This window comes from Oncorhynchus tshawytscha, linkage group LG10, assembly GCF_018296145.1.
Source record: "Oncorhynchus tshawytscha isolate Ot180627B linkage group LG10, Otsh_v2.0, whole genome shotgun sequence".
NCBI classification, from domain to species: Eukaryota; Metazoa; Chordata; class Actinopteri; order Salmoniformes; family Salmonidae; genus Oncorhynchus; species Oncorhynchus tshawytscha.
Genome location: NC_056438.1, coordinates 53,015,827 through 53,040,504, shown reverse-complemented (window position 1 = coordinate 53,040,504; position 24,678 = coordinate 53,015,827). Strand labels below are relative to the sequence as shown.

The 24,678-nt window shown below is 43.0% G+C and overlaps 1 protein-coding gene across 9 annotated transcripts in view; it reads left to right on the top strand.

Annotated features, from left to right (window-relative positions):
* Positions 1-22,741, top strand: part of LOC112260427 (zinc finger MYND domain-containing protein 11) — a 29,216-nt gene extending 6,475 nt beyond the window's left edge. For 2 of the 9 annotated variants that reach the window (XM_042328741.1, XM_042328740.1), the window contains exons 2-17: positions 213-348; positions 4,634-4,793; positions 5,950-5,973; positions 10,403-10,426; positions 10,780-10,941; positions 13,634-13,711; positions 14,130-14,222; positions 14,832-14,919; positions 15,347-15,402; positions 15,548-15,625; positions 15,854-15,972; positions 16,725-16,983; positions 17,306-17,413; positions 17,799-18,074; positions 18,742-18,927; positions 19,766-22,741. In XM_042328741.1, the coding sequence (XP_042184675.1) occupies positions 218-348; positions 4,634-4,793; positions 5,950-5,973; positions 10,403-10,426; positions 10,780-10,941; positions 13,634-13,711; positions 14,130-14,222; positions 14,832-14,919; positions 15,347-15,402; positions 15,548-15,625; positions 15,854-15,972; positions 16,725-16,983; positions 17,306-17,413; positions 17,799-18,074; positions 18,742-18,927; positions 19,766-19,888 (1,965 nt within the window). In that variant the 5' untranslated portion in view covers positions 213-217 and the 3' untranslated portion in view covers positions 19,889-22,741. The other 7 variants (XM_042328742.1, XM_024435523.2, XM_042328746.1 and 4 more) reach the window with 7 other exon arrangements.
* The last annotated feature ends 1,937 nt before the right edge of the window (positions 22,742-24,678 follow it).

Genomic DNA, 24,678 nt, shown 5'->3' with positions numbered 1-24,678 from the left:
GGAGGTAGCCTGATGGAATCATCCTGATCACTGCGTTCACCATTCTGTTGATGTGAAATAGAATGGTGAACGTAGCAATCAGGATTGTTCCACCAGGCTAGGCTGAATGTGTAGTCTGCCCCTGCTCTCTATTGATGGTGCTCCTTGATGAGATTCCGCAGTGTTTAAAGATGTAGCCTAATGTTTTGAAACCTTTCTCCCATCCCTTGCAGGTGTCATGAATAAAGAGATCATGTCGCGTGTGGTGAAGAAGAGGCAGGCGGACCCTAAAGTGGTTCAGTACGTGTGGGCCGCCATTGAGGTCATACGCAACCAGAAACAAATTGCCAACATGGACAGGATCTCAAAGTAAGTGCTGCATTCATACTAGTTCTGTTCCAATACGTATGGAAAATGGAGACATCACAAACGCCAAAAGAGTAGGCCTAAGCATTTGTGGAGACACCTTGCCGCTTTGGAGCCAGAACGACGAGGTGTCTCTAGTTGTTTACAATTGTGATACACCTTCAATGCATAGCCTATTCACTTTGAATACGTATTGAGTTTGGTGGATGATGGATGGTCTTACCCACCCCGCTCTCAGGGTCATACTTGATCAATAGCTGAAATTATGATGGTTTCATGGTTCAATACTTGACATGGAATTTATTTAGCTTATTGACATTTAGACTACAGGGCTTGACATTCAGATACATTTGCCAGTGGCACACCGATCACAGGAACGCAAGCTATGCATGCAGAATTTTAATCATGGGTGATTTCATGTTTCATTTGAAGTCTGGGCAAACACCTTATAGCCTATAGCCAACCATACAATCTGATATTTAAACCGATTATTTGGAAAACAAAATTAAAACCATCCCCTCAATGATGACATAGCCTTAACATATGAAACCGTTTAAAATGTAATATTCCCCACCAGAAATCAGCCCAATAACATATTGGTGAAATGTAATATATTTAGGGCCAGTACATTTTCCATATTGCAGGCAGGTGTGGTATTTTAGCAATTAGCATTATCACCTGTAGCCTGATGCAGTATCATGGCTATACTGCTGAAGCATGGGGTTGCTAATCTGCATTGTTTACCCGAATGGGCTAATCATTAGCTACAGTGCATTCGGAAAGTATTCAGACCCCTTCCCTTTTTGTTACGTTACAGCCTTATTTTAAAATTGATTAATAAAACATTTTCCTCATCAATCAACACACAATACCCCATAAAGACAAAGCGAAAACAGGTTTTTAGAAATGTTTGGAAATGTATTATAAAAAACAGATAATTTATTTCCATAAGTATTCAGACCCTTTGCTATGAGACTTGAAATTGAGCTCGGGTGCATTCTGTTTTCATTTATCATCCTTGAGATGTTTCTACAGTCCAGCTATGGTAGATTCAATTGATGATTTGGAAAGGCACACACCTGTCTATTTAAGGTCCCACAGTTGACAGTGCATGTCTGAGCAAAAACCAAGCAAGGAGGTGAAAGAATTGTCCGTAGAGTTCAGAGAAAGGATTGTGTCGAGGCACAGATCTAGGGAAGGGTACCAAACAAATTCTGCAGCATTGAGGGTTCCCAAGAACACGTGGTCTCCATCATTCTTAAATGGAATAAGTTTGGAACCACCAAGGCTCTTCCTAGAGCTGGCCGCCTGGCCAAACTGAGCAATCAGGGAAGAAGGGCCTTCGTCAGGGAAATGACCCAAGAACCCGATGGTCACTCTGAAAGAGCTGTAGAGTTCCTCTGTGGAGATGGGAGAACCTTTCCAGAAGGACAACCATCTCCGCAGCACTCCCCCAATCAGGCTTTTATGGTAGAGTGGCCAGACGGAAGTCACACCTCAGTAAAAGGCACATGACAGCTCACTTGGAGTTTGCCAAAAGTTACCTAAAGGACTCTCAGACCTTGATAAACAAGCTTCTCTGGTCTGATGAAACCAAGATTGAACTTTTTGTCTTGAATGCCAAGGAAACCTGGCACCATCCCTACGGTGAAGCATGGTTGTGGCAGCATCATGCTGTGGGAATGTTTTTCAGCGGCAGGGACTGGGACACTAGTCAGGATCGAGGCAAAGATGAACGGAGCAAAGTACAGAGAGATCCTTGATGAGAACTCATGACCTCAGACTGGGGTGAAGATTCACCTTCCAACGAGACAACAACCCTAAGCACACAGCCAAGGCAACGCAGCTGTGGCTTCGTGACACGTCTCTGAATGTCCTTGAGCGGCCCAGCCACAGCCCGGACTGGAACCTGATCGAACATCTGAAGAGACCTGAAAATAGCTGTGCAGTAACGCTCCCCATCCAACCTGACAGAGCTTGAGAGGATCTGCAGAGAAGAATGGGAGAATCTCCCCAAATATAGATGTGCCAAGCTTGTAGCGACATAGCCAAGAAGACTTTGTAAATTCTTATGTAAATGTGATATTTCAGTTTAAAAAAAATATATACATTTGCAAACATTTCTAAAAAACATGTTTTTGCTTTGTCATTATAAAGTATTGTGTGTAAATTGATGAGGAAAATGAACAATTGAATCCATTTTAGAATAAGGCTCTAATGTAACAAAGTGGAAAAAGTCTGAATACTTTCTGAATGCACTGTGGCTCAGTCTCTAAATATGATCTTGTTGCTCGTTTAATGCCCTAAAAAAAAGTCCCACTGCCACTAGCCTAATAAAATCATGTGATTTTTTACAGTGTTTATAAATACAGTGCAATTGTGTGAATTTGACAGTGAATATAAGCCTATCGTTTATGCACTCAAATGGCCGTGACACGTGACATGGCCGAAGTTCAACTCTGTGGGTCTGACTCGAGTATCCAGGCCGTACTGAGGTGGGAGTCACATGAGACGGAGGGGGAAGGCTTTGGCATTCTTGCCACCGCTTTGGAACCGAATGCTGGTTGATTACAAGTGTGAAGTGTCAGACGTTGGGAAGATTGTGATTAATTACAAATAGACATGTTCTGTTTTGGAATTTGAAAATGTAATGGCCTTAGCGGGCCATATGAAAGCTAGATATACTGGCCCGGTGAGCATGGCAGATGTTGCCAGGCCATCGGGCAGCTCTGAATTTTGAACCCTGAGACCATAAATAAATTAATTCAACCAACCTATATTGTAGAATCAGACGTTGATGAATATATAATTAGATTTAGACCCTAACACGGAACCCAAACCGTCTGTGCGCGTGCACCATTGTGCATAAATGTATTTTGTCCCCCCACACTAAAAGCGATCACGACACGCAGGTTAAAATATCAAAACAAACTCTGAACCAATTATATTAATTTGGAGACAGGTCGAAAAGCGTTAAACATTTATGGCAATTTAGCTAGCTAGCTTGAACTTGCTAGCTAATTTGTCCTATTTAGCTAGCTTGCTGTTGCTAGCTAATTTGACCTGGGATATAAACATTGAGTTATTTTACCTGAAATGCACAAGGTCCTCTACTCCACCAATAAATCCACACATAAAATGGTCAACCGAATCGTTTCTAGTCATCTCTCCTCCTTCCAGGCTTTTTCTTCTTTTGACTTTATATTGCGACTGGCAACTTTCATAAATTAGGTGCATTACCGCCACCGACCTATTTTGTCTTTCAGTCACCCACGTGGGTATAACCAATGAGGAGATGGCACGTGGGTACCTGCTTCTATAAACCAATGAGGAGATGGGAGAGGCAGGACTTGCAGTGTGATCTGCGTCAGAAATAGAACTGACTTCTATTTTAGCCCTTGGCAACGCAGACGCTCGTTGGCGCGTGCAAGCAGTGTGGGTAATTGAATAACATGTATGTCTAAATTTATTTTGCGACGCGAGCCGGTGTAGTCAGCCTGTAAGAGTTAGGTGCTATCAAAGTTTATTAGACATGATCGTTATGTGATATTCTTACAGTCTAGTCTAAATTCATTCACGGTGAAATCCATGGCTGATCAGTCATTTTTTTTCATGTTAATGGGAATAGGAATATGGCTAAATGAAATCCTCAGGCAGAGAGCCCTGGGAGTTGGCCACTCTCATATTGAATGCCACAGAGTGGCTGTTGTCATGGAGATAAAGCGATGAAATTCAATGGCAGGCACTGTTGAACTGTCTTAATGTCTTTAAAACTAGACATTTTGTATTTGAATGTATGAGGTGGTGACAGTCCATGAAAATACAGTTTAATATGAGAACAAAAGCATAAGGGAATGAGAGTGAGGAAATTGTGTTATTATCTCTTTACATTAGGACCTAGATGTGAAAAGGTTCCATCTCTGTGCAGAACACGAATGATTGTCTGACCAAAATGCATAGTCATTGGTGGTAGTATATGTCCAACTATTCTATGTGATTTGAGCATGTACTGGGATTCACTGTGATGATGAGTTTCTAATGCAGGTAGCAATATTTTTATGGGGGATAGGCCAGGCCCTACTTCAAGATTTTAAATTGGCAACGCAATGCCTTCCTTGGCAATGCAGTGGGCACTCTTGTCTAGAGCTGCTTCTGTTCTGTTCTCGCTCATTTCCCTTGTGAATTGCATATTTGGCTGGAGGTGTATGCATTTCCCCTTGGTTGAGTTGAGTTGTTAGAGAACACAGGCAGGCCGAGACAGTGATGTTGGTGTGCTGTGTCTGTGCAGGTACCTGAGCCGTGTGTTTGGCATGCACCCAAAGGAGACAGCCAGGCAGCTGAGTCTGGCAGTGAAGGATGGCCTGGTCGTAGAGACTCTCACTGTGGGCTGTAAGGGCTCCAAGGCTGGTATCGAACAGGAGGGCTACTGGCTGCCTGGAGACGAGCAGGTAAGAGAGGGATTTTACCCTGTAGTGATAATACAAACCCCGTATGACAGGGGTGTATTTCCTGATCAACACCTCTATGGTTCAGAGGAAACCTTCATTAAATGTTTACATCTTTTTTATTTGTATGGAGTGTCTTGTGTGTGTATATCTGCTATGCTAGACAACTAACATGCAAACCTCACCGGCCACGTTGCAAAATAAATGTACACATACATATATTCAATCATTTCACCCCCACCGCTCATGTGGACGAGTGTCTGCGTAGCTAAGCACTAAAATATAACTTGGTTATATTTTAGACACTCCACAAGTCCTATTCTTATTGGATATCAGAAAGATACAAGCCCACATGGATTCTTGAAAGACAAATGAGGAGAGATGAATTAAAGATAATTAACTAAAAACAAACTCGTTTTCCCTTTTTATCTGTGGATTAATCGTCTGAGTAGAGAAACATACGGATTTGTATTCTACAAAAATTCTACAAAAATCCAGCAACAATGAATACATACATTTCAGGTAAAACCCCATGCTCATCTCCCAGGACAAATTAGCTAGCAATAGCAAGCTAGCTTAATGTCTATGAATGTTTTATGTGTTTCGACATGCCCCCAAATTGATATCGTTGGTTCACAGTTGGCTCTGATATTTTAACCTGCGTGTCTTGATCGCGTCTTGTGTGGATGGCGCGTGGCCAGTGTAGTCAGCATGTTAGTTATATATCAGTCATTCAGAGGTTCTATGAACTATAGCACTGAATTCAGCATTGACTATAATGACCTGGTGATTCAAGTCATGCTGATCTTTTTCAAATGTTTACTGTATGTGAAGCTGACTTGTTAGTCATAGGTATGCACACATTCCTTTTGTACTGTAGCTCTGCTATACACCAAACAAACTGAACCCACACAGTTCAGTCAACACTAGCACTGCTCTTAGGCTGTGTTTATACAGGCTGCCCAATTCTTGTATTTCTTTCCCTGCCAATTGATCTTTTCACCAATCACGTCAGATCTTTTCACATCAGGTCAAAATACCAATTAGTGAAAAAAACATCAGAGTTGGGCTGCTTGTGTTAACACAGCCAAAGAGAGCTCAATTGACCGTAGCAGCAGGACTTTAAACATTGCTTTCTGGGTCACTTGCAATCACACAGGAGCCCAATGCCGACGGAAGCAAGGTAAGGGTGCATCGTTGTTTTTTTTATTTTGGTTTGATTTGTTCTGCTTTTATCTCTATAATTTATTTTACTAACATCATCTCGCGAACAAATCACTTCGGCCACTTGCAGCGCAATCTTGGATTTTATGGAATCTTTTTACAGCGCAGCATACTCTATAATAGAATATGAAGATAATAGACTCATGGAATTAGTTTAACTGTTTTAAAAATACGATTTCTCTTTTCATTTGAAATGGTTAGACCATTTTATGTCACACTCAGTAGTTTTAACACCAGAGAAGATGCTGATATTCCATGTGAAAATCTTCCAGAAAGCCCATTGTAGCGCTGTCTCTCGGTGGCCCAATTTCTTGTGGAATGGATCAAAGTGACTTCCTTTAAATATTTGCTCGCTACTTATCTACACATGTAACGTTGCTTTAAAAATAGCTACATGAAAACATCGAATTGATTGCCAGGGTTAAATAAAGTGAACGCTGTATATTCTCCATGGCTTTGTTTGACACATACAGTACTTCAAATAAATCTACAGATATATACATCTCTGAAAAATAGTTTCGGAATTATAGTAGTACATTTCAAAGCAATGTCTTTTGAGTGACATAACAAGCAATGCCAACATAGTCGCAGGTTTGTAGCAAGCATATATGATGTGTACGTGAGTAGTAGATGTAGTTTTGCAGTAGTAGTAGTAGTAACTCCTCAGGGAGGGATGTGTAGCTACGTTCCTCTGTGTGTTACTGTTATGATCTCTGTGTTTCCGGCATGCGTTTGGTTTGATGAACAGAGGGGTGTGGTGGTGTGTGATGTCATCTAGTTGACTATACTATGCCTGCGTCCCAAATGGCACCCACATAACACGTATGGAATTATGTAGTAACCAAAAAAGTATTAAACAAATCAAAATATATATTTGACATACTTCAAAGTAGCCACCCTTTACCTTGATGACAGCATTTCACACTCTTGGCATTCTCTCAACCAGCTTCACCTGGAATGTTTTTCCAACAGAGTTCCCACATATACTGAGCACTTGTTGGCTGCTTTTCCTTCACTCTGTGGTCCAACTCATCCCAACCCATCTCAATTGGGTTGAGGTCGGGTGATTGTGGAGGCCAGGTCATCTGATGCAACACTCCATCACTCTCCTTCTAGGTCACATAGCCCTTACACAGCCTGGAGGTATGTTGGGTCATTGTCCTGTTGAAAAACAAATGATAGTCCCACTAAGCGCAAACCAGATTGGATGGCGTGTCGCTGTAGAATGCTGTGGAAGCCATGCTGGTTAAGTGTGCCTTGAATTCTAAATAAATCAACGACAGTGACAAAGCACCATCACACCACCTCCTCCATGCTTCACGGTGGGAACCACACATGCAGAGATAATCCGTTCACCTACTCTGTGTCTCACAAAGACACGGCGGTTGGAACCAAAAATCTCAAATTTGGACTCATAAGACCAAAGGACAGATTTCCACCAGTCTAATGTCCATTGCTTGTGTTTCTTGGCACAAGCAAGTCTCTTCTTATTATTGGTGTCCTTTAGTAGGGGTTTCTTTGCAGCAATTCAACCATGAAGGCCTGATTCATGAAGTCTTCTCTGAACAGTTGATGTTGAGATGTGTCTGTTACTTGAACTCTGTAAAGCATTTATTTGGGCTGCAATTTCTGAGGCTGGTAACTCTAATGAACTTATCCTCTGCAGCAGAGGTAACTCTGGGTCTTCCTTTCCTGTGCCGGTCCTCATGAGAGCCAGTTTCATCATAGCGCCTGATGGTTTTTGTGACTGCACTTGAAGACTGCACTTGAAATTTTCCAGATTTACTGACCTTCATATCTTACAGTAATGATGTCATTTCTCTTTGCTTATTTGAGCTGTTCTTGCCATAATATGGACTTGGTCTTTTACCAAATAGGGCTATCTTCTGTATACCACCCCTACCTTGTCACAGCACAACTGATAGGCTCAAACGCGTTTAAGAAATAAATTCCACAAATTAACTTCTAACAAGACACACCTGTTAATTGAAATGCATTCCAGGTGAGTACCTCATGAAGCTGGTTGAGAGAATGCCAAGAGTGGGCAAAGCTGTCATCAAGGCAAAGGGTGGCTACTTTGAAGAATATAAAATATATTTAGATTTGTTTAACACTTTTTTTGGTTACTACAGGATTCCATATGTGTTATTTCATAGTTTTGATGTCTTCACTATTATTCTACAGTGTAGAAAATAGTAATAATGAAAAGTCCTTGAGTAGGTGTGTCCAAACTTTTGACTTGTACTGTATGTTACCTCTCCCTTATATTATAGTAGATGGTCAACAGCCTTTTTTTTCTTACATGGGGATGTTGGATGTCCTTCACTTGATCTCTGAAATAACCATCACCACACTGGAAAATCATGCCATTGTGATGGTGATATTTAACACTCCAGGTGAGGTAGAAAGCTTCATCGGACACAGACAGTTCTTCCCCAGAGGCCTCACCCTTTTTTGAAGTCACAACGACCGTTTCATTCAGAATACAATAGGGCAGGGACACAGAGTGGACAGTGAAGTACCTTTCTACACTTGACTGTACAGTATGACTGGGTCAGGCGCAGAGAGGGAGATCTGTTGAAACAGAGCTGAACACTACCAACAGACTAGGTCTCTCGCCTGGAAAGAAATGTCTAAAATAGCCCTGGGCCCAGTTTCCCGATAGCAATGTTACTTAGGCTTACGAGTATTTTAACGATGCATCTTTTCTACAATGGCCGAAGATGTAACATGCGTTTCCCAAAACCACGCAGAGAGAATTGAGTGCGTCTTTGGAGAATGTGTCGATAGCAATAGGATCGGAAGAAAGCGAGCGCTGCTTTCGGATCAGCTTTCTCCATTAAAATCTTTGCTTTACATTATAATTTCTTCACAATACTGATGACTGATCAGCTCCTAGAGAGCTGGGCTATTACCACCTACTGCTGCAAATATTGAGGCAGCTTATTCTAATGTTTACCAAATAAAAATGCACTAAATGACTCATTTTAGGCTAAACATCATGAAATATATATAGACAAATTAGACAGTAGCCTACAAGTAGCAAAATAGAACTCAAATGATTGAACATGAAATGTGTTTCAATATGATTGAAATAGGCCTATTGCTTACTGTTTATATTTTAACGCAGTCATCTCGGTTTTCATTTGAAGCATATTTTTATATGTCGCTTGTATGTATCAATTGCAAAGACATTGGCAACTCTGTTGTGAACTTTATTCTGAAGTTCACTGAGAGACGGAGAACCACGGAGATCTTCTTGGTATAAAGGGAGTGCAAAAAAAGCCAGGATTGGTCAGGTGTTAGATTACGAGCGTTTTGAAGTGCACCGGTAATAATAATGGTTTTGGGAAACAGATCTGAGATTTAACGATGCTCCTACGATGGTTCTAACAATGAACTTAGCCTTTGAAGATGCTTTTGGGAAACCAGGCCCAGGACAGGAAGAGATGGAGGAACTTATGGAGGGCTCTCATAGCCCACTAGGCTGGGAGTGGCACTGTTTACCGACTGTCGGTCTGTCCTCTTTCCTTTATCCTTTTGACTTTTTATGGCTGTGTGTTAGTTCGTGCTCCTCCTCCTCTGCTCACCTGTGATGGAGTGTTCTCCAGCTCACTAGGTTTAAACAGAGCATGAGCAACTGAGCAGAGCCTAGATGGCGTTGGATTCTGCACTGATGGGGTGTAGTCGGTTAGTTTGTCCTGTGGCTTCCTTAATCTGAAGGAAAGGGTTTTCTGGCTTTCTACATCTGAAAGAAATGGTTTTGTGAGGAGGTGTAGACTAGTTTTTGACATGTTGCAATACAACACAGTCCTTGTTGACTTCCACTCCAGACTGTGTGGAGGAGGAGTGTGACTACCATGGTTGTTGGTTTGCATCCCAGGCAGGCAGGTAGTTTCTAGCTCTGTGCCCCTTAGTGAAACCTGAAATACTATAGAAGGTTAAATCATAAAGGTTTGAGCAGCAGGTTCAGGTTGGTAGGAATTTGCCCCACCCTTCCCTAGCTTCCATCAGCCTTTCATGCATGCACAACCACATCTGGATTTTATATTAACTTTGTCTGCATCCCAAATGGTAGCCTATGCCCTTCATAGTGCACTACTTTTGACCAGGGCATTATATAGGGAATAGGGTGCCATTTGGGACATACACTTCCTCTAGCCTTCTAGTAAGCCAATGTTTCAGCGATGGTCACACATTAGTCTTAGGCCTTCCTTCCAATGAGGTTTATCCAAAGATTGTGCTTTGAATCATTGGCTTGCACAGGTTTTATGGTACACAATCCACTGTGCGCACACACACACACACACACACACACACACACACACACACACACACACAGTTTATTTGTTAGTTAATTAATCAATGATGGGGGTGTTTAATTGCAGACGGAGAAGGAGCCGCCAGAGGAGGTCAGTCAGAATTCACTAACTAAATAAACATTCAATAACTGTTGTGATGTTTGTATAGGCTACCTGTAAAAACTTGTGATTTCATGTTTTATTTAACTTGTATTTATTCAGGAAGTCCCATTGAGGTCAGAAGACCACTTTTCAAAGGAGACATGGATATATAACATACATGTTTTGTAGATAATAGAACTGAAAAGTTCCAGTGATGTGCCTTTGTCAAGCCCCAGCACAGGTGTGTGTTGTTGAGCAGCTGGTGTGGTGGGGCCAAGAGTGGCCCCTTGGCTGGGGGTGTAGTCTAGCCGTCAGGTCGGTGCGGAGGGGGGGCACCGACCACTGTGCTCCGTCTGTTTCAGGAATGGGAGGCGGAGAGCCACGACTGGTACTGCTTCGAGTGCCACCTGCCCGGAGACGTGCTTGTGTGCGACAACTGCTTCCGTGTCTATCACCTAAAATGCCTGTCTGATGAGTACAAGCCCCGGGACAGTGGATCCCACTGGCAGTGTGTGGTGTGCAGGGTAGGTACTCCTATAGGCGGCAGGTAGCCTAGCGGTTAGAGCGTTGGGCCAGTAACCTAAAGGCTGCTGGCTCGAATTATGGTTGCAAAGGGTCGGAAACTTAACGGTACATTTTCTGAATTTTCCTGGAAATTCATAAATTCATCAAAAAAGTTAGCTTATAACAGTGAACCTTTTTTTGTGGGATACAAGTAAGGCAATTCTAGGTCTTGTGGCATATTTTGGTTAAACTATCCCCAATTCAATGGAATTGCAATCCTCTGCATGCACCACTTTTCCGTCACATGTGCAGCTGATTCTCAAGATCTTGCACACTGATGAGATGCTATTGAGCCCACACTACCTCACTGTCTGAGCCAAGGACCACATGCTTTCTGGTAAGTTTTGATTAAAATACTGGGTGGGGTGAATGCATTTTATATGACATGCATGCCTTTTTGTTAACTAGTAAATAGTAGCCTACAGCAAAGTGTGTTTAAATCATCTATAACTTTCTGCAAGTTAGTGTTTGCTGCCATGTGGGTTTTAGCTTACTTGAGCCTGCTAACAGAGGAGTGATAATTCACCTGTTTCCATACACGTTTCATTTTAAAACATTTATCTTACAAAATAGTTGTTTAATCCAACTGCTTAACTATTTATCTGTACATGGAATTGTATTGTTTTTTTTACTCATTTATTTCTACTACGTCTTTACAGGAAAATGCCACAAGCACTATCTGATGTGTGGAGACATTTCACTGCAGCTAATGTAGAAGGAAAAGCTGTGTACATTTGCAAATACTGTGCCAAATCATATGTGAAGAATGCAACAAAGATACAGAATCATCTGGCCAAGTGCATAAAATCCCCTCAGCGCTCACAACAACCAACCTCTGACAAAAGTCCCTCTACTTCTATTTGAGGTTAAAATGCTGAACCAGACACCATATCGATAACAACAGCTCATGGTCCTCCTGGAATCAGAAGTTTTCTTTTGACTCAATGGAGGAACGTGGTCAGAGAAATGCTGATGAATGTCTTGCTCGAGCTTAGTGTGCAACTGGTTCACATCTGATGCTCACAGGCAATGTGTATTGGAAGAGATTTCTGAATGTTCTTCGCCCAGCATACACCCCTCCAACCAGACATGCTTCATCTACTAATTTGCTGGATGCAAAGTTCAACAGAGTTCAAGTGAAGGTCAAGGAAATCATAAAGAAAGCAGACTGTATTTGCAATCATCTCTGATGGGTGGTCGAAAGTTCGTGGGCAAGGAATAATTAACTACATCATCTCCACCCCTCAACCAGTATTCTACAAGAGCACAGCAGACACAAGGGACAACAGACACACCAGTCTCTACAATGCAGATGAGCTGAAGGCAGTCATCAATGACCTTGGACCACAGAAGGTATTTGCACTGGTGACCGAATGCTGCGAACATGAAGGCTGCTTGGTCTAAAGATGAGGAGTCCTACCCTCACAGCACACCCATTGGCTGTGCTGCTAATGCATTGACTCTGCTCCTCAAGGACATCATGGCACTGAAAACAATGGTTACACTCTACAAGAGAGCCAAGGAAATGGTTAGGTACGTGAAGGGTCATCAAATAATAGCAGCAATCTACCTCACCAAGCAAAGTGAGAAGAATAAGAGCACCACCACATTGAATCTGCCCAGCAACACCCATTGGGGTGGTGTTGTCATCATGTTTGACAGTCTCCTGGAGGGGAAGGAGCCTCTCCAAGAAATGGCCATTTCACAGTCTGCCGATATGGACAGCCCCATCAAGAGGATCCTCCTAAATTATGTATTTTGGAAGAGAGTGGTAAGCAGCCTGACACTCCTGAAACCAATAGCCATTGAGGGAGATAATGCCATCCTGTCTGATGTTCAGACTCTTCCTGCAGATGTAAGAGAAGCAATCTGTACTGCTCAACAAGGTTGGAAAGTGACAGTGAAGATGAGGCCTCAGAGTCTGATGTTCAAGACGTGGACATTGAGGAGGTCCAGGGAGAAGACATGGAAGCCTGAGAAGTAGACAACTAATACTTTAGTTTCTCGACTATCCTTTTACAGATGTATGTTGAAAACGGTTTGGGAGATGCGATGGATCATTGGGGATCATTCAATATTCCCTTTCTTTTGTTTTTTGGTGAAATCATCCCATGTGAAGAGTCAACTCATTTAATTAAAGTTCAATTCATAACAATTTTTATTTATTTTTTCTATTGGAAGGATTGAATCATTTGCAATTATGTCTACTTAAAAGGTGAAAGGTTTGTTTGTCTCTCTCTATATGCTATGGTAAATATATCCAATGCAAAAAAAATCTACATTTAAATGGTATTAATATTAATTTGCATATATTTCCATTAATTCCCATATATTCCTGTTAATTCCCACGGAAAATTTCCACCTGAATATTCCCCAATATGTGCAAACCTAGTTCGAATACCTGAGCCGACAAGGGGGAAAATCTGTCTGTGCCCTGGAGCAAAGCACTTAACCCTAGTTTGCTCCAGTGGTGCCGTTCTACTATGGCTGAACCTGTAAAACAACACATTTAACTGAACCTATCCGGTGTATGTGACAATATAACATATTATATACTCAGTTAGCTCTCATCAGTTCCAATTTACTGCTAGCTACACGTGGTTTGAATAGAGAGCTGGATGGGTTACAGAGTCATTCTCTCTTTCTCTCTAGGGTAGTAAAAAGAAGAACCTGAACAAGCAGGAGATGTGCAGATACCTGCGTTTTATCATTCAGCGCATGAAAGAGAGGGTGAGTGTTGCAGTTCGTTTTATGTTCAGGGTAGGGATGCAGGACCAGGCTGTGGCACTGATTGCATCCCAAATGGCGCCCTATTCCCTATATAGTGCACTACTTTTGACCAGCCCTCCTATAGGGCTCCGAGGGTGCCATTTGGAATGCTACACTGTATTGAATCAGAGCTCTGCCATGTTTTACTCCACTTTAAATCAAGGCCAGTAAAATGTCCCACCACAATGGCTAGGGTTAATCCCAGCTCCCCTCCTCCTTTTCGCCCATCAAATCAAATGTATTTATATAGCCCTTCGTACATCAGCTGATATCTCAAAGTGCCGTACAGAAACCCAGCCTAAAACCCCAAACAGCAAGCAATGCAGGTGTAGAAGCACGGCATCCCATAAATCATATTATTTCTCTCCTGGCACTGTAGGCCGTGGACTTGAACAAGAAAGGCAAAGACACTCAACACCCGATGTACAGAAGGCTCATCCATACCACGCTGGACGTCTCCAACATTCAGGAGGTAACTCCCCGCAATACACTGCTGAACACAGGATTTCACTTTTTTTCTGTCCCAAATGGCACCCTATTTCTTATCTATAGGGAATAGGGTGCTATTTGGGACTTAGTCCATGTTGTTTGGTGAGGGTCTGTGTAAGGGCACGTCAGATTTAGCCCCAGTATAAAGCTGTGATTGTGCAGCTGAGGCTTTCAGATTGCCTCTCGTCACAGCGAGGGCGTCAGTGAGGTCTCCTCTGCACCGTGATCACTGGTAGTTCCCACCAGCCAAGCCCTGCCTGCCAAATTGGCTGGGAAACAGCACAGCGCTCCCCGCCACTGTCTCAGGGTAGTATTCATTAGTGCACACTAGCAAAACGTTCAGCTTAGTCCCTCCCTGTTCCAGTCGGTTTTCTTCTGTTTGGTGCTGAATAGGCCTCTGGATAGGCTGGAAAACAGCACAGCGCCTCCCTGGTTTGGGTCTCGGTCTCTGGGTCTGTGGTGCACTGCCCTCCTCTGGTCTCTTATGGTACTGCAACTGCACCACACAACCCCCTCTCTGCTGCCCTACCCAGTGTGAATGAATAGTCCTCTTTGTGTTCTCTCTCTCTGTATCGCTGTCTATGTGTTGCAGAACCTAACCGAGGGGAAATACAAGAGCTTCGACGAGTTCAAGGCAGATGCCCAGCTGATCGTGCACAACACCGCCATCTTGTTTGGAGGTGGGGGGGTGTGTGTGTCGTTCACAACCATGCTGTTATTATGGGTTGCGTCCTAAATGGCATCCTATTCCCTTTATACTGTACTACGTTTGACCAAGGACCATAGAGCTCTGGTCTACAGTCGTGCACTATATAGGGAATAAGGTTCCATGTGGGAAACATCTGTGAAGAGCAAGTTTTGCTGTCAGATTTCCTTCCTACTACAGCTACAGCTTAGAAAATAAGACCGTATAGTTGTGGCAGATATGTAATTTGAAGGAAGCACGAAGTCTGAACTGTTATTGATTTGTCTTCCAAAAAATGAGGAGGATCATGTCTCTCTATGTAGTCACAATGCATTTGTGGTGGCATGTTCAATGGAACAAAATCCTTACAATGTACTTCAATGTTATTTTCCCAACGTTAACGAAACCTGTTCTTGTTGCAGTTCATAGTGACCAGGCTGAAATAGCACGGTTGCTCTACAGTGACACATGCCATGAGGTAAACCATTTTTTCCCCTTTTTCTTTTCTGAACTAAATGTGACAGATTTGTATTGTAGTATTCTAGGTGGTTGTGTTGTGAGTGGCAGGGCAGCTGTTCTCTGTGTCTCTTCATCATTCGCTCCACGTCTCGCTCTCTCTCCAGCTGAACGAGTTGATGCTGTGTAAGAACTGCTTCTTCCTGTCCAACGCTCGGCCTGACAACTGGTTCTGCTACCCCTGTGTGAGTATCAAGCGGTCTTGCCTTCAATGCTCCTGGGGCGTTGATTGTTGAAATGATCAAGATATCAACTCAATGTAATATTGGCCGTAATGTTAGTGCTATGTCTGAAACGTTATTGCCCCAATAGAATTGCCATAAGGGGACAAATAAAGTTTAATGAATTGTATGTGTGTATTATCTGGTGTCGTTTTGCCCTGTGCTGATCTGGGGTTGTGCTTGTTGTTGCAGACTCCTAATCATGAGGTTGTGTGGGCTAAGATGAAGGGCTTTGGCTACTGGCCGGCCAAGGTCCTGCAGAGAGAGGACAATCAGGTGGACGTCCGCTTCTTTGGCCACCAGCACCAGAGGTCAGCCATCACACGGATACAGAGGCTGCGTCCCAAGTGGCACTGTATTCCCTATGTAGCTCACTATTTTCAACCAAAATGTTCATCAAAAGGAGTGCACTAAGGTGCTAGAACTCATCTACCACCAGAGGTCAGCCATCACACTCGTGCTGATAGACAGGGCATAGTTATCGTGCGGCTACTTATGCAACAGCCTTATCACTAGGACATGAGTCTCTGGATCTGAGGGCCAACTGTATTGACACGCAGAGCGGCGGATATATCATAGTGGATCATTTTAAACTTTCGAACACCCAGAATTTCTTGTCTGTACTCTTATCATTTCTAGGCTGACTGCTCAAACGGAATTCTTCTGCTCCTCTGTCGTTCGTTACATACTTCAGTCTGATACTGTCGTCGCTGAAGTTGTTTTGTGGTGACGAGGGGTGTTGTACCAAACAAAGTCAGAGTATCAAAGCTAGTGACGAATTTCAAAACCTCCACTTTACCCACGTGTGTTCTGGCTCTGGCCCAACTCATCGGTTTCTGTACCAATCAGACGGCCCTGAATGTGTTCACATTCGGTGAAGGGTCGGTAGGTACTCAGATCCAGACTCTGCGGAGAAGAAACTAATGTCCGTGGGCATGGCGTAGCGTTTGGCCAGAGCAAGGCATCTTGCTATCCATGCAATATATTTTCCCCTGGCTATGGAGCTTTGAGAGATTCCCTGGCTGCTCTGACGGTTGTCCCTCCCCCTCCTCCTTGTCCCCAGAGCGTGGATCCCTGCAGACAACATCCAGGACATCAAGGTGTCGGTGCAGCAGCTGCAGGTGAAGCGCAGCGCGAGCTGGAAGAAGGCCTGTGATGAGCTAGAGCTGTCCCAATGCTTTCAGAGGGAGGGCCGCTTCTGGAAAACCAAGGCGGTGGAGAGGCTGGAGGAGAGGAGAGGAGACGGAGAAGAGAGGCTGACAGAGAGGCCGGAGGAGGCAGAGTACTCAATCTCCTCCACCAGCAACGATCAGGTCAAACATGTACGTATGCATGCACTAGCATCACACACACACTCTCTCACATACATACATACATAGGTATTTTTTATTTGCATGTTGAAAATAAGCTCACTAAAAGCTGCTCTGGTGTGTTTTTAGTAGCTAATTTAATATTACAGGTCCTGTAATAAATTAGGAGGAATTTCAATGATTTGAGAATGTGAGGGTCAACACAAACACCATCTGTATTGTTATGGCTCAGGCTCGAATGGTTGCCGTGGTAACGGAAATGCTTATCCAACAGAGGTGTTAGACATCTCTGATACTGCGCTACTGTAATCCAATATGTTGTGTTTCTCCCCAGCAGAAAGCAGACAGACAGGCAGACCGAGACCATCAGCCAGACAGGCAGGAGCCTAAAGCAAAGAAGAGCCGTCGCAGTCAAGCTCCTGAGCCCAAAGAGGAAGCCACTGTAAGTATCCCAACACTACTGTTGTACGGTCACCTTAGCCAGTGTGTTACCATGGTATGTGTCTGTGTGTTTCATTTGAAGTGTTTTAGGGCTTGATTTATTCTCTGTCGCATATAGCGCGCTTGACATTTAAAGGTAATTTCCGATTTGAGCTGCCATACGCAGCGTTTACCGTGAGTGCAGTTTCCGCATTGACTTTAAAGTTCAATCGCACTAAACTTTGCGATATGGATTGAATCAAGTACTTAGTGTTTGTGTGTGAGGGGTGGGGGTTCTGTGTGTGTGTGTGTGTGGGTAGGGAGATGTATGCGTGTGTCTGTTTCTATGTTTGTTTGCTTGTTTCTCTCTCCATCTCTAACACCATCTCTGACCTCTCTTCCCCCAGGACCCGGAGCCTGAGATGGAGGCTGTGAGCAGCAGCCAGGAGATCCCTGTGACGACGCCCCACCAGCCAGAGAAGCTGTCTGTCTCCACGCAGACCAAGAAGGCCTCAGCCACCTCGCCACGCAGCCTACACCGCAGCACCCAGACCACCTCTGACGGAGCCTGCCAGAACATGTGCCACGAGAAGTACACCAAGATCTTCAATGATGTCAAGGACATGATGAAGGCTGACAACAAGAGGGAGACGGAGCGCATGGTTCGAGAGGCCCTGGAGAAGGTGAGGGACTGGGGGTTCGAGAGGCCCTGGAGAAGATGAGGGACTGGGGGTTTGAGACTGAGGGGGTTCGAGAGGCCCTGGAGAAGGTGAGGGACTGGGGGATTGAGACTGAGGGGTTCGAGAGGCCCTGGAGAAGGTGAGGGACTGGGGGATTGAGACTGAGGGGTCCGAGAGGCCCTGGAGAAGGTGAGGGACTGGGGGATTGAGACTGAGGGGTCCGAGAGGCCCTGGAGAAGGTGAGGGACTGGGGGATTGAGACTGAGGGGTGCGAGAGGTCCTGGAGAAGGTGAGGGACTGGGGGTCCGAGAGGCCCTGGAGAAGATGAGGGACTGGGGGATTGAGACTGAGGGGTCCGAGAGGCCCTGGAGAAGGTGAGGGACTGGGGGATTGAGACTGAGGGGTTCGAGAGGCCCTGGAGAAGGTGAGGGACTGGGGGGGTCCGAGAGGCCCTGGAGAAGGTGAGGGACTGGGGATTTAGACTGAGGGGGTCTGAGAGGCCCTGGAGAAGGTGAGGGACTGGGGGATTTAGACTGAGTAGGACATAGAACAGTAGGACACTGAGAAAAGCTTTTATTGAATTATTCTTAAAGAAAAGGTAACACGCTAACACACAAGTATACCACAGGTATCAAAGTTGAGGCTCATTTTCTGTGGTGTGTGTCTCCAGCTGCGTTCTGAGATGGAGGACGAGAAGAGGCAGGCGGTGAGCAAGGCAGTGTCGGGGGGCCAGGCTGAGATGGAGAGAAAGTGTAAGACGGTGAAGGAGAAGTGTAAGGAGGAGCTGGTGGAGGAGGTGAAGAAGATGGTGGCCCAGCACAAGCAGCTCATCTCCACCACCAAGAAGAAGCAGTGGGTGAGTGAGAGCCTTCTCTTTCCCTCGTTTTCTCTACCACACATAGCTCAGTCTGTTGAGACCTGAGGGGCTAAATCCCCAAAAATATTTGGACACGCACAGTTCATTCATTGTTTTTTTAATGGATTTGTCCCACACCCCACTACCTACAGTGGTAGCTAAGCACATCTTTGACCTTTTGGGATTTTTAACTCCATAACCAAAAGGCCAATACATAATTAGAGCAGAACTAGACATAGTCAATATAATGTATCAATTGAATATGACAGTGACTTAATAGCAAATTAGTTATTTGTTAAAGTGGTATTCACAAATTACATCACAGTAATGTACGAAAAAATTCAAGCCTAAAGAGGAGCCATGTCAGTTCTGACTGTGTTTATCCTCCAGTGTTAGAACTGTGAGGAGGAAGCCATGTCAGTTTTGACTGTGTGTTTATCCTCCAGTGTTATAACTGTGAGGAGGAAGCCATGTCAGTTTTGACTGTGTGTTTATCCTCCAGTGTTATAACTGTGAGGAGGAAGCCATGTCAGTTCTGACTGTGTGTGTGTCCTCCAGTGTTATAACTGTGAGGAGGAAGCCATGTCAGTTTTGACTGTGTGTTTATCCTCCAGTGTTATAACTGTGAGGAGGAAGCCATGTCAGTTCTGACTGTGTGTGTGTCCTCCAGTGTTATAACTGTGAGGAGGAAGCCATGTCAGTTTTGACTGTGTGTTTATCCTCCAGTGTTATAACTGTGAGGAGGAAGCCATGTCAGTTCTGACTGTGTGTTTATCCTCCAGTGTTATAACTGTGAGGAGGAAGCCATGTCAGTTCTGACTGTGTGTTTATCCTCCAGTGTTATAACTGTGAGGAGGAAGCCATGTACCACTGCTGCTGGAACACCTCCTACTGCTCCATCAAGTGTCAACAGGAGCACTGGCACGCCGACCACAAACGCACCTGCCGCAGGAAGAGATGAACAACAACCCCCCCCCCCATTGGCTCTCCCCTGATGTAACTTACCCAACCACGCCCCTACCTGACTTCCTGAACACTTTCTGGACCGAATATATGCGGGGAAAAAAATAGCTATTTTCATTTTATTTCAGTACTTTATTTAATATACCCAGTGTATCGATTTTAAAAATATATATATTATCAAGAGCATGGCTCGAATGATTGTTTTTTTATTTTATTTTTATGAAGTGCTAATTTGACCTATGTTGCAGAATGTGTTATTTAAGTGTCTAGTAACAGATGAACATTAACTGAAAACATTTTATTACCTGCATTTTTTTCACTTTTCTTACTGTTAATGTTTAACAATGAATATTACAGTCGATCTTTATACCGTAAGTACTATTGCAGTGTTGAATAAGCTCTGCTTTCATACAGAAAATATTTTTTAAAATGCTGAAAATCACGAGAAACAAAATGTAATTGTGAAAAAAGGAAATGATCCATAAAATTTTTGCATGATTTTATCATGAACATATTTTGGTAAATAACACCTTTTTATTGTTTTTATCCATTTTCAAGTCTCTTAAACATCGTTGGGAACAGGGTTATGAAGTCAGCTATAAAGATGCTGACAAATCTTCCCTTTGTTATTATGCACATTTTGAATATACTGTAATTTTTATGAATTAAAGAAAAAGTTATACATTTCTTGGGAATATATAGCAATCTTTACTGAGCTGGATCTTAGAGAGGTTCCTTCATAATTTGACCGTTTGCACATTTAATTTCATGACCCAAATGCTTTGTAATATTGCCAAAAATGACATTTGTTAAACCGTATCTTAAGAGAAAGTGCGTGCTGTTTTTCCCCCTCTTGTTTATGGTTGGCACCAGTGCCATGGTTATTGTGATGTTCACTGTAAGTACGGTTTTAGAATGCTCAGTGACTAGTTAGACATTCACTGCTTATGCTGTTGGTGGTCAGTGCCTGTTTTTTCAAAACTATCCTCATATTCTGAGTGAAGAGATGTGCATGTTGATAGTTACACATTTTTATTACTAGAAAAATAAGAAGCTTGCAAAGTATCTCGGTTTCACCATAGACAATGAATACGGATGGACCAATATAAAATATGCAAATATCAACGGTGATCAGGCTTATCTTTTAGTACTTTTAATTTTTTCTTACTGGAGTCTGAATGGTGTGCAATGTTATTATCCTTTGCTTAACATGTCTTGGATCATTTCTTAAAGGGTAATGTAATTGCCAATTTTATTTAGAACAGAAGTACTAACCAAGAGGCTACTTGGGAAGTCAGCCATTATTGTAAGTCCATGTGACTGTTTCCTCAGTTATGAAGAGCTGACTGAACAGAGGAAAGGTCATCCCCTGCATTCATTTTGCCTAGTTTTGGACACCCGGTTTTCAATGATGGCAACTCTCTCTCTTCCGGTAGCTCCGACAAAGTGTATCACTTTTCAGAGCTAACACAATTTTTTGTATTCGTTAGAACATGATGACAAATAATGGCGTAGACTTTCTTTTCAATCTCTTACCCTAACCCATAGTCTGTTTTGTTGTTTTTCAAACAGAGAAGCAGTGTAATGTTTTAGAAGTAATGAACAAACTGCCTGATTTGCCACATGTAATCATGTTCTGTTTAATCCTGATACACTTCCTCAGGAGACTGAACAGAATCATGCATGCCCTGCACGAATGCCACAATCTTTCTCTCCCTGTCTCATGGTGTTAACAAAATCATATTCTGTTTGTCATGGTTGCACATGTAAATAAACTGGTTCCTTTACACCATGTCATTCTAATGCGATTAAAGGCAACACACACTGATGGTGCATTCTAATGGAAGTTATTAACAATGCTGAGGTTTGCAAGTAGTTCACCACTGGCAGTAGTTAACTCATCTGCCCTCTATTAGTAAGGCTAAGAGAGAGGACCAATGTAATTGGGAATCAGATTAAGCTGTTGATATGTTGCCTTGAAAACCAGTAGACCCCTGCAGTTCTTCTTAACTGGTCAACTGTCTATCTATTACTGAGGTGAGTATCACTGTCCAGACCTCAACCACTCCTCTTAACACAAATGTTTGGTCTTCATTGTTTCGAAAACTTTGTCTGCACTTTGGAAAGTGTTGTTGCATAGGAGTTAAATCCGATCTGATAATTGTATTGGCTTACTGATAGAGGATGTATTTGTCCATCCCAGTATTAATTAGTTATTTCCCTTTGTGGAAATATTTTGATGTCATTCACGTTTTAAAGTATTTCTGGAAACTTGCATGAGTACGATGTGCATATTATGTTCCATTTTTCTCTCATTTTAAAAGAGCGTTGTACTTCCTGAAAATGCCCTTCAAATTGCATTCTAGCAAATTCTCACTATTTTCTGTCGAGAAAAGGGTAACGTCTCACACATGACTACAACTAAACCCCCCCCCCAATATGTATACTGTTAATCGTGGCTTAAAGGTCGACTTTGGGCACGAAAAATGGTCCGTCTCGTTCTCAATTTTCAAACAGAAATGGGGTGTACTTTGTGGTTAATCGACGTCATTCCAACGTAGCTAGTTCGTTAGCTAAACTTGTCACTAGCCAATAACTTATCCAGTATGTGTTGACGTCATTTCACAGGATTTGTTTTTAGACAGAAGCTGTAGACGTCGGTAAGACTTGGCATTTCTGAAGCCAAACAATTTTGAACGTGCATTGATCAGTTATACAGTTTTAAAGTGTTTTTGTCCAAGGTCGACCTTTAAAATGTTCTATGCTACTGGCATTTTAACGCTTTAGCTAGCAATATGTGTATATAAATATATTCTATGTGCTAACATGGAGAATAAATGTATCAAAAAGTTCCTGTAGTTGAGTATTCATTTATGTCCATCTGAGGGTATTTTAGGGCTCTATTCAAGCTATCACTGAAGCGTTACAGATTGAGTGGTTAGAAATGTACAGGTAATTTCTGATTGAGCCAACATATTGCTGGGTGTACCGTGAATGCAGTCTTCGCTGACGCGGGAACACTGCCTTTAAATTTCAATAACGCTGAACATCCATGATATGGATTGAAGCAACGGAAGCAATGGGCCCTGGTCAAAAGTAGTTCACTAAATGAATAAATGGGTGCCATTTGGTTTGAAACCTGAGAAATATCTAAAAGTTTCCAGGGTAAGACAGAAAAATATTTTTCTTGAACTTCAAAGTACTTTTTGGATCAGTAAAACAATGTTTGCTGCGCAAAACAAATATTTTCAAACATACTTTTTCTCATATTGTTGGCCTTACTATAGGCTAGAATTCAATCCGATCAATGGTAGATCCCTGTAAGTGTGCTTGACATTTACAGGTCATTTTCAATTGAACCGACATGCATGTTTACCGTGAAAGCGGAAACATTGCCGAAAAAGGGCAATCCGGTTAAATCTCGGCCCTATTCTTGAAAAAGGCAGGTAGTGTCAACACTAAATTAATGGTTGTGATTATAGGATGTGAAAAACATTACTTCCATATAGCCAACGTTGGGGAAAATGAGAGTTCGCCAAAGACATGAAGATGATTCAAATAAGTCATTTGTTTCGCTTTCACCGCGATGAAAGACTTTGTGCTGGATTCATTCCATATCGAGAAAGATCCTCGTAAAACATTTTAAGGTAATTTCCTATTGAGCCGACATATGCAGCGTTTACCGTGAATGCAGTCACTGCGGACACGAACATCGCCTTTAAATTGAATTCAAACTAACGCAGCCCTTTCTCGCACTTGAATGAACCTACGCAAGCTTGATTAGTTTCCCAAACAGTCTCCTAACACGGAACCCAGACTGGCTGCGCGTGCGTCATCGTGCATAAATATATTTAGTCCCCCCCACACCAAACGCGATCACGACACGCAGGTTAATTAAATATCAAAACAAACTCTGAACCAATTACATTAATTTGGGGACAGGTCGAAAAGCATTAAGTTTATGGCAATTTAGCTAGAAAATTTGTCCTAGAATATAAACATTGAGTTATTTTACCTGAAATGCACGGAGGTCCTCTACTCAGACAATTAATCCACACATAAAACGATCAACTGAATCATTTCTAGTCATCTCTCTTCCTTCCAGGCTTTTCCTTCTCTTGATTTTATATTGCGAGTGAAGAGATGGGTGAGGCAGGACTTGCAGCTCGATCTGCGTCAGAAATAGAACTGACTTATTTTTTAGCCCTTGGCAACGCAGACACTCCTTGGTGTGCATGAGTAGTGTGGGTGCAATAATTTAATAATATATATTTCTAAATTTATTTTGCGATGCGAGCGGTGTAGTCGGACTGTAACACCCTGACTACACCGCTCGCGCAAATACATTTAGAAATCTATAATCTTCAATTATTGCACCCACACTGCTGACATGCGCCAACGAGCGTCTGCATTGCCAAGGGCTAAAATAGAAGTCAAGTTCTATTTGTGAAGCAGATCGCGCTGCAAATCCTGCCTCCCATCTCCTCATGCCTCTCCCATCTCCTCATGCCTCTCCCATCTCCTCATGCCTCTCCCGTCTCCTCATGCCTCTCCCGTCTCCTCATGCCTCTCCCGTCTCCTCATGCCTCTCCCGTCTCCTCATGCCTCTCCCATCTCCTCATGCCTCTCCCATCTCCTCATGCCTCTCCCATCTCCTCATGCCTCTCCCATCTCCTCATGCCTCTCCCATCTCCTCACTCCCACATTGCTTTTAAAAGCTGCGATATAATAAAATCCCGGCTTTAATTGTATTTGTTTTCAGCCACCAACAGTATTTACATTCAACCA